This window comes from Barbatula barbatula, assembly GCF_947034865.1.
Source record: "Barbatula barbatula genome assembly, chromosome: 1".
Lineage (NCBI taxonomy): Eukaryota > Metazoa > Chordata > Actinopteri > Cypriniformes > Nemacheilidae > Barbatula > Barbatula barbatula.
Genome location: NC_136766.1, coordinates 7,789,690 through 7,803,048, shown reverse-complemented (window position 1 = coordinate 7,803,048; position 13,359 = coordinate 7,789,690). Strand labels below are relative to the sequence as shown.

General features: G+C 38.3%; 1 protein-coding gene across 5 annotated transcripts in view; it reads right to left on the bottom strand.

Annotated features, from left to right (window-relative positions):
• The window catches only part of trip4 (thyroid hormone receptor interactor 4), a 44,475-nt gene that overhangs the window by 15,011 nt on the left and 16,105 nt on the right, over positions 1 to 13,359 (bottom strand). For all 5 annotated transcript variants that reach the window (XR_013787203.1, XM_079465613.1, XM_079465614.1 and 2 more), the window contains exon 12: positions 5,940 to 6,042. Coding sequence is in view for 4 of the 5 variants with exons in the window: in XM_079465613.1 (XP_079321739.1) it covers positions 5,940 to 6,042 (103 nt within the window). In the remaining variant the exon portion in view is untranslated. The remainder of the gene's footprint in view (positions 1 to 5,939; positions 6,043 to 13,359) is intronic.

Below are 13,359 nucleotides of genomic sequence, written 5' to 3'. Positions count from 1 at the left end.
GACTGATAATATTTACAAATCAACACAATAATTGCTATTTTTGCAATTATTACTATCCAAGTAAAAAGCTAACATGATGCTATAAATGGACTATATTACAGTCGCTCAATATCAACATCACAACCCCAAAGTCTTCGCTAACTTTATTTAAAAACGTGTTCCCTGGTAAGTAATTACTCCTTGAATGAATCTCCCACCACGTTTTTAGACCTTTATTTCCATGTTGCATTCTTTTTTGTACTATTTTTTATGTGTGATGACGTTTAATCTTCATGCAAAAGGATACAGTTGCTTATAGAAAAACCACAAGCAGGTTATAATTGGTGTGTTTTATGTCACAGAATAAAAAGTAAAACTATTAAGAGTTTTATTTAACCACAGACCTTATCTTGGGCATTTAACCAAAATGCCCATACAAAAAATTCATTCCCTTTGGGGCGATGGAACAGGAAGTGCTAAAATTCTAACTCGCTTCCGGGTTTTGCATACAAAAATACTCTATACTCTCACTCAAACCGAATGCAATGATTGGACGAACATTTTATGGCTGTGGTTTTCCCATAGCATTTGTTCAATTTGTAGAACACTTGAATTATTGCTATCAGGATGTGAAGAGACTTTCATCCAGTAAAAGCATAAAATGTTATGAAATAAGAATATAAATTGCTTATGAAAAACATTGCCTCAACGCTTTAAGGCAATTACACAGTAAAACATCAGTAATGAGAAAGAAAAAAGCAATTTTAAACAATATTACCTTTTTCATAAAGGTACCTTAAACCTATCTTACAATGTCCTTTAACTCTGTTTGCCAAAGAAAAATTTACTTACAAATAGCTTTCCAACAGTTGTAAAAAATGACATGCCCCCCCAAAGTGCAGAAACCTCATCACCTTTCAGTCTGAACAAGAACTTATGCAACGATTGCTTAAAAGATTCAAGGTGCAAATCTGCAACAACTGTAACCAGAGATCAGCATCTCGGCTCTATTCCAGACTCATCTCCTCCTGCCTCATGTTCCATCTTCCAAGCATTCATTTTTCAGGAGCTTAAATGGCCATCTTGGCAGACGCCGAGGGCACAGAGTCAAGAGTTCCTGCTTCCAGTAACAAAGTAGATGATGTATTTGTCGATAGATGAGACAGTAAAAACACGCTCAACAACGCCAGACAGAGACCTCCTAGTCTTTGCCATCGTACGGTCCGGGACTCGATGCTCTGTCGCTAATGCTATTGCAGTTGGCTGTTGTGTATATTGGGATTAAATGAAGATAAAGGAGATAGCTTACACTACTATCATTATTCACATGTGTTGCAGTGGGAAAATTAAACCTCAGACAGCATGAGAAACATGAGAGCAGCTGGCAGCCCACACATACACTCGCTCTCCGTCGTTCTTCTCAGAGAAGCCGAGCTTCGAAATTCTGTCATCATCTATTCACTCTTATGTCGTTCAAAACCTGTATACGTGGCACACAAAAGAAGATATTTTAAGAAATGTGTCAGTGGCTTGGTGTCCATACAATGGAACTCAATGTAGGCCAATTTTGTTTGGCTACCAATGTTCCTCAAAAAATATTTTGTGTTCTGCCGAAGAAACTCATACATGTTTAAAACAACCTGAGGATGAATAAATGATGACCGAACTTTAATATCTGTGTGAACTCTATCTTTAAAGTTTATTCTGATAAACATATTAAACCTAACTTCTCATCCCATTAACCTTTATCTGACAGGCTAATTATTCCAGTACATAGCTGAATTCATTTGAGGTTTATGCCTCATGTATTGGATAAGTAAACCTGAGCCGGGTCACGCTGCGCTATTTACATTTTATGCCAGGCTGGCCGGGGCCCTGCTTAAAATGAGGAGATAAGTCACGGTCTATTCCGATTCACAGTCAAATGCCAACCGCATTCTTGGATCGTCGCTTGACTGCACAGGACCTTCAACTGTTTATTCACTGCCCCACTCCATTCCCCACTCTCTCTCTTTATGTACACATAACTTATGTTTATGCAGCACTCTGTTAAAATGCTAGCAAGTGGCATGAACACGCCTTAGTTGATTTGGATAAATCATCCGTTAAAAAACAACTTATACATGAAGCCCATTCTAACACATTTAGCCCCAATTCACATTTCGCGTCAAAAACCGTGTGGAAAACAAGAGCCGTGTCCTTTTTCTAGTCAAATGACCTGCGGTGCACGCACGTCACTCTGTAAAGTTGAACTATGCCCATCTCTATGCGGCGCCGACGCACCTAGGAAAATGTGTTTGTGTGCGGCTGCTACGAACTTGCGCGCGAAAAAGATGCAAAATGCGAATCGTCACTCAGATATCTTACAAGTATTTTTGATAATCTAGGACAATTATTATTTTCCAGCCCAAATTTGTTCACCTATCTTATGCATGTTCTCAACGCCTTGAGTTAAAAACATTGGTCCTGTTGTTCAACGCACGCTTCCCCTTTAAATTGAGTGAAGCATCCAGCTCCCAGCTGCCCATTAGCCGTGTGACAGATCTGTAATAAACACACTCCGTCACCTCTAAAGCCTGCTGCACATTTCCTGAGTAATATGCGACCGTCCCTTCCCCCAGCCTAAGACTCAATAGACCTGAAACCTGATTTCTGCCGAGCATCCCAGCAGTTGCTGAAGCAAGAAATTCCACCGCACTGAGATAGCCCTGGAAAAGACATGAATATGAAAAGAGTCCATGAATAAATCAAAACCTTCTTTTATTCTGTCCTTATAAATGAGACAGGAGTGTAGAAACAAGGGCACTGGCAGGAGAAAGTGATGAAAGAAGTGCTCATAAACTAATGTCCTTAGGTTACTGAAGCCCCTCGTGCGCTAACTGGTGGGTGGTGAGATAACTAGCGGGTGATATAGTCATATCTGCGTAGATTTCAGCGCTGATTGAGTGGGAAAATCTAGGATTTAAGATTTGACTGTACGACACTCTTACGGTCATCATATGGATTACCGATATAATATAAAGGCAGGGTAGGCAATTCTTTCCAGAAACATTTACTGCTAGCTGGTGGTTGAAATAATCTTCATATTCTGATAGCAATCAAAAAATAAAGTGTAAAGTCTAAATACACACCACAGGTCAAGTTTTTGTACACTTACTCACTTATGTGTTTATATTGTTACCATAGTTTAGAATAATAATAAACCCAAATTATGAAATAAAACAATGGGAACTATGGGAATTATGTTGTAACTAAAAATGTATATATATATATATATATATATATATATATATATATATTCACTCACATGTCCCAAGCTATGACTGGTAGAGTATCTGTGTGTTCATGTGTTTCGGAGGAGACGTGGCTATCGAGAGCACTCTGAGGTCTTATATTGCTAGCCTATCAGACATTGCCTACAGTACCTTTAATAAAACCGGTACCTTTTGTTCTTTATTACAATACATGCAATATTGTAAAAAACTGTATATTTCACATTGTGTCCGAGTTGAAATAATCAGTATATATTCTGGACTGAGTAAATGTAAAAACAAGTGTGAATGATCACTTTACTCGCAAATAGTATCTTTCTACCTAAATGTAAAGATCTTAGAAAGAAAAATCTGCAAACAGGACCAGACTTTATGCAGAAAGTCAAAGATATAACCACACAAGACTTTACTCAAATAGACTTGAGTCACCAGCAAAAAACTAATATATACATTTTCCAAAAACTGTTGGCAAATCCTTGTAAAGTAGGTTTCCTTTCAGAAAATAATAGATCTAATTGAAGTCACTTCTCTTGGTGCTAAAAGTTAAAAATGTATCCAGCTTGCTTGTTTGAACATTGAAGGCATATTGATTCAGATAAAGAAGGGAGAAACAACCTTTAGCCTCTAAAAGGCTCACATGTAACAGAATCGCTGATGTGAACCTGCAATATTCACGCATGGCTGAAGCCACTCATCAGGAAATGTCTGATAGTTCCTACAGTCAGCTGCGAGAATGACCTTCAGTCGGCAGATTAGATGACAGGATAGAAGATTCAAGCGCTTTATAAGCAGAAACTCACACGGCTTTCAATTCAATCATATTAAACAAAATATGATGAGAATTCTGTTGTAATGAAACATCAGAATCAAAATGTCTAATGTCAGCTATTTAACCGACCCAAAGCGGAGATGGATGGTTTGCTGTTACATTACTCACGAGTCTGTTTTCTGTAAAAACGTGGCCATCGTAAGCATTTTTTGTGACTGCTTATCCATAAGTCCCACAAGGGTAAGGTTGTTTGGGCTTTATGTACAAGACGCTGATGATGCCACCTTGACCCTCATGTTGAACGAAGCAGGGAAAAGCAATGAAGAGTTAAAGGGCAGGACACCTCTGTGGTTACCGCTGATTCTTAACTCCCCCACCAGCTTATTAAACCCTCGTCTCCTCCCCCACTCACCCCGCGAGGAGTTCACAGAGGTCGTTTCACCCAAGATCTCAGAGAGCTTAGGACAGAATGAAAATGAATGAGAAACGCTGGCTAGACGCAAGGTCAAAATGTATATAAAATTCTCCATTACGATATGAAAAGCTGCTGGAGAATGGGGCAGGCTTTGAATGTCAGAGGCTTCCATGGCTTTTGAGGGCCTGGCTTTGTGGTTCGTTTATGTGGAAACAAAAGAACCCGAACGGCGAGCAGGCAGCGCACTTGTAAGAGCAATCACCCATGCTTGTCAAGAATGGTTTCCACCCAAGAACTCTCACATTACTATCCTTGAAGTTTTGAATTGACAGATCATTTTTATCTGAGAGGTTAAGCAGGTTACATTTACATTCATGCAGTTGGTAGACGCTTTTATTCAAACACTGTCTGAAATATCAAAGACGGTATCTGAAAATGCTTTCATGTATGTAGTAGGGTCAAATAAAGTTTTGAAGATTAACTAGGTAAAGAGAAGCGAACAACCTCTGCCAAGGATTGCTTACATCAAGAGCCAAAAATCTGGATCTATCTGGACACCCTCTACTTAAAGGGCCAGTTCACCCGAGACGCACTCTTTATTCATTTAAAGGGATAGTTCACCCAAAATGAAGGTTCTGTCATGAATTACTCTCTCTAGTTTCAAACCTGAATAAATGTCTTTGTTTGGAGACATATCAGAGGAAGATATTTGGACGAATGCTTGTGACCAAACAGTTCTTGGACCCCATTGACTACCATAGCAGGACAAATTACAATGGTAGTCAAAAGTTCCCCAGAACTGTTTGATGTCCTACAGTCTTCAAAATACCATATTTTGTGTTCAACAGAACAAATAGTAATTTTAGTAAAACAAAGTAATTGTTCCTGCTATGGTTGTCAATGGGGTCTCAGAACTGTTTGGTAACAAGCAATTATCTTGAATTATCAAAGAAATCGAAGGCGAGTAAATGACGACAGAATTATTATTCTTGGGTGAACTATCCCTTTAATTATTCTCATGTCATTCCAACCCTGTATGACTTTTTTTTGTTTTTGAAGAATGTTGGAAACCAAACAATGTTGGACTTCCATTGTGTGGACACAAAAACATATTTCTCAAAACATCTTCTTTTGTGTTCCACAGTAGAAGAGTCACACACTGCTTTTGAATGACATCAGGTGCGTAAAAGATCAGGCCTTTTTTATTTTTGGGGTTAACTATTCCTTAAAGGTCTTGACCCCGTATCCCTGATTATAAGCAAAATCAAGCAAAGCAAAATCCTGTTTGAGAAACAAACACACAAAGCATTAAAAGCTAAACCCATCACTATTCTGTGACTGACTGTAATAAATACAGCTGCATAATGAAAATACAATCTTAAAATAATTAAAGGTATAGTTTATTATCAGACAGATCTCTCGGATCTCCCAGCTCTGTCCCCTTACATGAGTGTGCATGTGTTTAAACGTGAATAAGAGAGCATGAAGAGGAGGCAGCACTTACAAATTTTGTGTTTCCCTTTCATGGGAAATTTCACCACCAACTCCTGGGGGATGGAGCAAATTAAGATGAATGGAGAAGTCGACTCCTCGCAGATCTGGGGACACTGAAAAGAGAGAGAGGAAACAATGAGATGTGCTCGGTTAGCGTGCACAGAGAGCGCGGTGGCTCTGAAAGGCTTCTCGTCCCTGGTAATTGATAGGCTGCACACAGGAGAAGCGAAATTGACTGGCACTTTCATAAGAAAAGTGACATCAATTTAATCTGTCGGGGGAAGGCGCGGGTCATCTTATTTCCTCTCTGCCATCAGAGACCGCTATGATTGTATCAGGACATTCAGGAAGCACAGGCTTTTCACAACACTATTACCTCCCCCCAAACTGCACCCCACCCCCACACAGAAACCAGCAGAGAGGTTGACACAATCTGGGCTTTTAAGAGCTCAGCAGATATGAGGTCCCTCTGCATACTTGAGTTGTCTCACAGGAGATCTGTGAACAAACTCGCTGCTGGATTGTGATACTTCCGATACACCCACATATCTGATTGAAATGCTATGGGGAAAATGTTACCGTTCAATCTAGATGTTCGTCTTTGACTTTTTAAAACCGAATAACGAAACTGGAAAAGCTTAAAGGATTGAAACTGCACCGATATCTGTGAGGGAATATATTTAGATACCGTACACTGATGAAGTTGATAAGTTTACATATTTAAACCACCTTTAAATAGCCTTGTGGTGTAACGAATGAAAGTTTAAAAAGCAGAAATGCGGAGATGCTGTATTAGTGGCTGTTTCTATAGATGGTTTCAGAAGCAACAACATAAACAAATGTTATGTGGCCCAAACCTCCGGGAGACCCCACACAGAATCAATAACTGTAGAGTGGTCTTAATTTAATACAATTTATATAAAATAAATGGTTTCATTATTACCAAAAAAAGAAAATGAAAGTCAACTTCAGGCCAGGCGCGTGCGTCCAATAACACGGTCTATAGGCCTACATATATAAATCGTCCACCATATTGGAACGGTTCGAGCATATCCATTCAGCTGATTGTGCATCAGCAACAACTGAAAACCCAAACATGATATTTGTTCAACTAACACAATACAACAAGACAAAAGCGTTGACTAACACAGCAATAAAAAAGCTGTAATATTGAGTTAAAACATGTAAAAAACAAACCAACATTCGTACCTAGGGTTGCCATGTATAAGGTGTTCCCTCGACATTTGACTACTTCTAATCTAAACTATTGTTCGATAGATGGATTTTGTTCAACAGCTGTCATTCTTAAGGTAAGATGAAGTGATTAATGAAAAACATAGTATTTATAATTACTAATATAATACATATATTAGATATATTATTTGTTTTGGTTTTCGGTTTGGGGCAAAGATAAGAGAATATTAATAAGATGCGCCACAGCCATTACAATGAATAAAGAGGAATGCAACGCTAAATATGGCCGTTCTAGTGAAGAAAGCCCCACCTTCCAGGGGAAGAACGATCCATATGTCAGTCGATAAAGATTCTCTGGGGAGGGGCTCATGTGAGGCGCTTGCCAGCCTGTACGCATATGCAGTAGCTAAAGCGACCTCAAAAAAGGTGATTTTTAACTCAATACAAGCTTAGCATACCGAAGTTATGATACAGTCCATATCAGGTTTAATCATTGATCGGAAAATATGCTAGTTAATTGTGATTTTTGCCAGCAATTTCAGAAACATCTGCCTTCCACCATTCAAAGAGATAGGACTGTTGACTTGCTATGACGTAAATACCTGCCCAGAGGCGTTGCAAACATGGCCGCCGACTTCTGTAGCACAGACTTGGCTAGGGTCACCGGGCTAGTTTTGATAGAACATTGGGGTAGTTTTGGCCTGCAGATCTGGCATCCTGTCTTGCGTGTAAAATATCACATTTTTTCAGCGCTTTTAACAACCAGAGGTTGTGCAATATTGTGCCAACAACTCGTTGATTTTTGCAAGTGAGACTAAATGTGCAACTAATATGTGTACCATTCCAAACACTGGAGCTGTTGAGTTGTGTGGAGCGGTTGAATGTGGCTTATTAAAACTGCAATATTACAATCAGCAAATGTTACTTAATATCTACAGAGTGCTAAAACGCAGGTCAATGCCAAGACATTATTTCGTTATGTCGTCATGTTATTTAAAGAGTGTATTTCAACTGCCTAAAACGTAATATTGTCCAAGCGGGTAAGAAATTGAAATGCCACCTTGCATAACAAACAATTTAAAAAGTAGACTAAACAAACACAAAGCCACTATACAAACAACATAATAACATCATAAATACACATTTCGAATTGAAAGTGTCAATTTTGACCTATTGTAGGGGGGAAATAGAGTGTTGAGAGCACAGAATAAGCGTGTAGGCTGAGATCCATTTAAAAGAGTGCGTGATGGGCTGGGGGAGGATTACCGAACAAAAGATTAACACAACACAGAGATAGAGCTATTCTTTAAAGGAATACTTCACCCAAAAATTACAATCCTGTCATCATTTACTCACCCTCATGTCGGTCTAAACATGTGTGCTGTTATTTTCCTTTGCACTGAATACAAAAGCAGGAACGTCATTTTCTTTTATTTCATATAACAAGAGTTTATTGTCATCACTCATAACAAGAGAAACAAAACTGTTCTAAAGTTAACACTTCGTTGGAGGGAAAGATGACTTGCATTCAGTCTTACACGATCTATCATATACCAAGGCATCTCCTTTTGTGTTGAAATAAACAAATAGCATTCAGGTGAGAACATCATTTCAGGTTAAACATACTTCAAATAGCAGTCTTTTTATTTACAAGCAATCCTTCATAAAGCGTCTGTTTATCTTAAAGTAGACATTTAACATGTATTTAATTTAACAAAGGATCTTATGTAAAATGCAAGCCAAAAGTTTTAATAAAGTGAAGGTGCACTGACAGAAGGGGAAATACGTCCAGCTAATGTTCATAATCTTATAACCATGATCAAAGAGTAGACTGAAAAACATCTCCCTTTTATCCTTCAATGGCTAATTCTGATTTAATGCTAGAGAACGGCACTGGCCCGTCCTCTCCTCCCCCTGCCTGATACTTTCAATACATGGCTAATTGAAAAGGCATGTCACATCTGCGTCCATCCTACATAAAAGCTTACACTAAAGCCATCAGTTGTGTCGCTTAGATGAGATACAATCTATAAATCATTCATTAAAGGAATTTTAAGCGTTAAACACACAGCTAAAGCTCTATTGACACTATCTGTGTCCTGCAGTGGTATATTACAGAAAATCATGACAATTTAATTAATTTAATAATAGAAAACATGTTATTACATAATTAAGCATAATTCCTAGCGATTTTATCACACCAGTCTGATGCAAACACTAAGCAATCTGTAAGTGGTTTTGATTATAAAATAAACCAACCTCTGTGTTCAATTCAATTCAGCTTTATTTATATAGTTGTTCTCAAACCTGATCTCACAGGAATTCATAACTATTTTACGAGGTGGCTAATTTGTATGAATTTGTACGATATGAATTGAGCAAAAACGTACAATTCATAGGAAAAAACGCAATACTGAACCCTCTCCCCTAACCATAACATCATCAAAACGCAAAAATAACATCTAGAATTCGTAGGAATTAGCCACCTAATAATAAAACAGTTATGAATTTCCATGAAATTATGTTGCGCTTTTCAAAATACACTCTTAAAAATAAAGGTGCTTCACGATCCCATAGAAGAAATTTTGTCTAAAAGAAACTTTAACATCCGAAGAACGTTTATTAATAATGATGATGTTTGGCTTTTTTTAAATGACTAAATCACGTAGTGATTCTTACTGATCAGAGACATAGTTTACGTAAGAGCTGTGCATAACACATAGGAATCAATTTCAGAATCAATTTAGACATGTATAAATAGTGTGAATCTGAATATATATATATATATATAAATATAATATATATATGGTTTATTCACTGTAATGTAGTGAATTAATACAGTGAATGAATAATGTAGTTTAATGTAGTGAATGTTTATATAGCCCAGCCAGAATACAAAAACATTCACTACATTAAACCACCCACATGTAGTCCACTCAAAAACACTCCAAAACCAGCCGAGTGCAAAATGTGTGTGCAGTCACAACAATCTGCTGACAAGGTGCCAGATAAGTGGAAAGACCTTCTTTTCACTAGACTGGGATTTTGCCAGTGTGTCACAGCAATAAGCGCTGTGATGAGAGATTCATATTGTCCAGCGTAGAAGAGGGCAGCAAAGGGTGAGCCGCCCTTGCCAGGGAACATTATAAGATTAGTGGGCAGACAGAGCACACCGCAGTCTATAAGCCTCCCTACGTCCTAAACAAAGACAGCCTGGTGCTTTAACTAGCCAATGGAGCAATGAATCCTAAACCGGCTGTCTGCTCGCCGCTGCACAGCTACAGCCTGCAAACTGATGTCCGCAATTAGACATCCGAGGCAGGCAATCTCCTGCACCGTGGCGCTGGGGTAATAGGGCCTGCCCGCATGGCTGCACTCAATCTCGGCCAAATGAAGGGACTTCATTGGCACAGACGCCCTGATGCAGGAAAAGCACAGAGAAGAGGCTCTTCAAAAGGGAAGTGGAATAAGAGAGAAAGAGCAGGCTGTCAGAATCACCGCTTTTATGCTCAATTTCAACGTTTTTTCAGACGCGTTTCACCAGCTCAAACCCAAGACTGGCTGGAAAATCAAACGCTCAGCAGCCTTTCACAAACAAAACAAGAAAAAGTCGTAAAAGCCTGCAAGCCAGAGACCATCTGGTAACATGCCTGAACAGCATTCCAGCTTCATGACAGTTAACAGTGAACCAACCATAAAGAGGTGAAATTAAACAGCATTCTGAGCTCCTGAATCGGCTTTTAGTTATAAGCTGATGTATTTAGTTAGAAGCTGATTGATTTAATGGTGTTCAATATAGATAAATGTCTGCGAGTATTTAGAAATGTTTCTATTCTACAGTGTCAAAATCTACCAGCAGACAACCTAATGAGTAAAAAAGATATTTCAATGTTCAAATATTTTTGTGTAAACAGTAAATAATGGAAAAAACATGTGTTACCATCATTGTTAAAAATCTCTATTTAAACAGCTATAGATCGTTTCATCGGACGGGCACGCCGGGACAGGACTTAACTTCCAGTCGGTGTTTGGCTAGTGTCTATTAATATAACAATTTACATTTAATTTAATTCATGTAATTTAGATTTTTATTGGTATTATTATTTTATTGTATTAAATAAACGACGTGTTGAATTTTGTTGTATGTTTATTTGATTAAATAAACAATTTGATGAATGTGTCCTGTAGATTGGTCACATTTAAAGGAGTCATATGACATGGCTTAAACAAGTACATTACCGTTTGTTTTAGATTTAAGGTTCAAAAACGCTATACGTGCATGATTGTATCTCCACTTTGCCCCGCCTCCTGAAACGCGCAGATTTTTTACAAAGCTCATTGCTCTGAAAAGCGAGGTGTGCTATGATTGGCCAGTTAACCAGTGCACAGTGATTGGTCTAATACTGCAAGTGTGTGACGGAAATGTATCGCCTCTTACCATATTTGGAACATCAGGTTCCAAAGCAAGTGTACTGACAGGTATTCACACCTTACTTGCTTATACATGTCTTAGTCGAATCATACCAATAACTGACGTAAACTTGCAGGGGTGTGGTAACACAAGGCATTTCAGGCATTCGCTTTTAGATAGAATGCATCTTTTTTTCCAATACTTACATTTTTGCAATTTTATGCATCTGATACATACATGGACAACTTATAACAAGCCAAAGACACAGAAACGTCTTCGCGCCATATGACCCCTTTAAAGAAACCATATGGGACATTGACATCTAGCAGTTGAGCCTGGTTTCGCAGTCTAAATTAGAGGTCATCACGGATGACCCCAGGATCGCGATGTCATTTGTCTTATGCAAAAAAACATGACATAAACTGCAATTTTATGTTTCTAACAGAGATGCCAATATAGAGGCAAAACTCACATAAAAGTTTACGTAAAAACTAGGGATGAGTCCCGATTTTCTAATATTCGTTTGATTTTAGTCTATTTAATTATCGAACATCGATTAGTGTGTGCGATTGTCATCTAAAAGTAAAAACAACAATTCGCCGTGTTTTCAGTGCTGACTCGTTCATGTAACCAGTAGGTGGCGCTGCTGATAAAGCACCTAAGCTGTCAACAGACAACTGAAGAAGTCTCACACTCGCTAACATTAAGTAGGCTACGCACACTGTAGACTTGCATGGCATATACGATAAATTGGGACGATGTTAAGTATGAGTTCTGTGTGGGGTCCTTTATAGAATAAATTAAAATGAAGTGCAGTGCAATCTATGCCATGCAAAGATTGCATATCATAGGTCAACCAGTAAGATTCGCATTCATTTGAGGGCGAAGCATCCACAGGTCAGCGGCAATTTGCTAGATTCATTATCAGGTTGAATGCTAGACGGGCAGAGCAAACAATGGCACTCACTAAAAACATGCTACCGATTGGCTGATACTGTAAGTGCCATCATTCAGGATGTTCGTAATATGTTCCATCATTTGGTTGTTAATTATATTAATATGTTTCAGCACGTTATCTTCAAATTTACTATATGGATTGAGTTTATATCGCGATTAAAGGTTTGTGTTTACATAATATGTCTGTGCACTGTCCATATTATTTCGTATTGATTTTATTTAAGAACATATATAAAAGTAAATACATGTTTTAACTATCCACACTTTAATTCTGGATGCGATTAATGTAGCTCCTAATGTAAAATGGAGCAAAATGACTATGGTGTCAAGCAGATTCTGGTGCTGGATTATTTACAATCTTATCATATGTGTAGTATATTATCAATAATCATGGTTATTTATAACGATATTAGTAATTATTGATTATTCTGGTATATTATGACCTCTAAATCTCAAAACTGCAGCGAGTCTACTGTACATCATCCCAGACCAACTGGTCGTTCAGAATACAGATCTTTATATTATTGGATGTCAGTTCTGGTCTCTCTCCAGCAGAGAGATCTGCAGTGATTAATATTTAAAAGCAATCTTCACACAAACAAACACAACTGGTGTCAAGTTAGAGCACAAATTAATTATACAACACTGTCCAACACTGCCACTAGTGCTTTTACATAATTTATTTCTCAGCCGCAAGAAAATTCATGTCCAGCTATTAACGCTTCACAAGCTGCCACTGTGTCAATCACGCTGATGGTAAACGCTCGCCTTAACGCATACAGAACAGGTGATGTACTCGCAACGGTGGCTGGATGAAACTTCTAGGAGCAGCTGGGCAGCAGCCCGCCGGGGTACGAAATACGTGGCT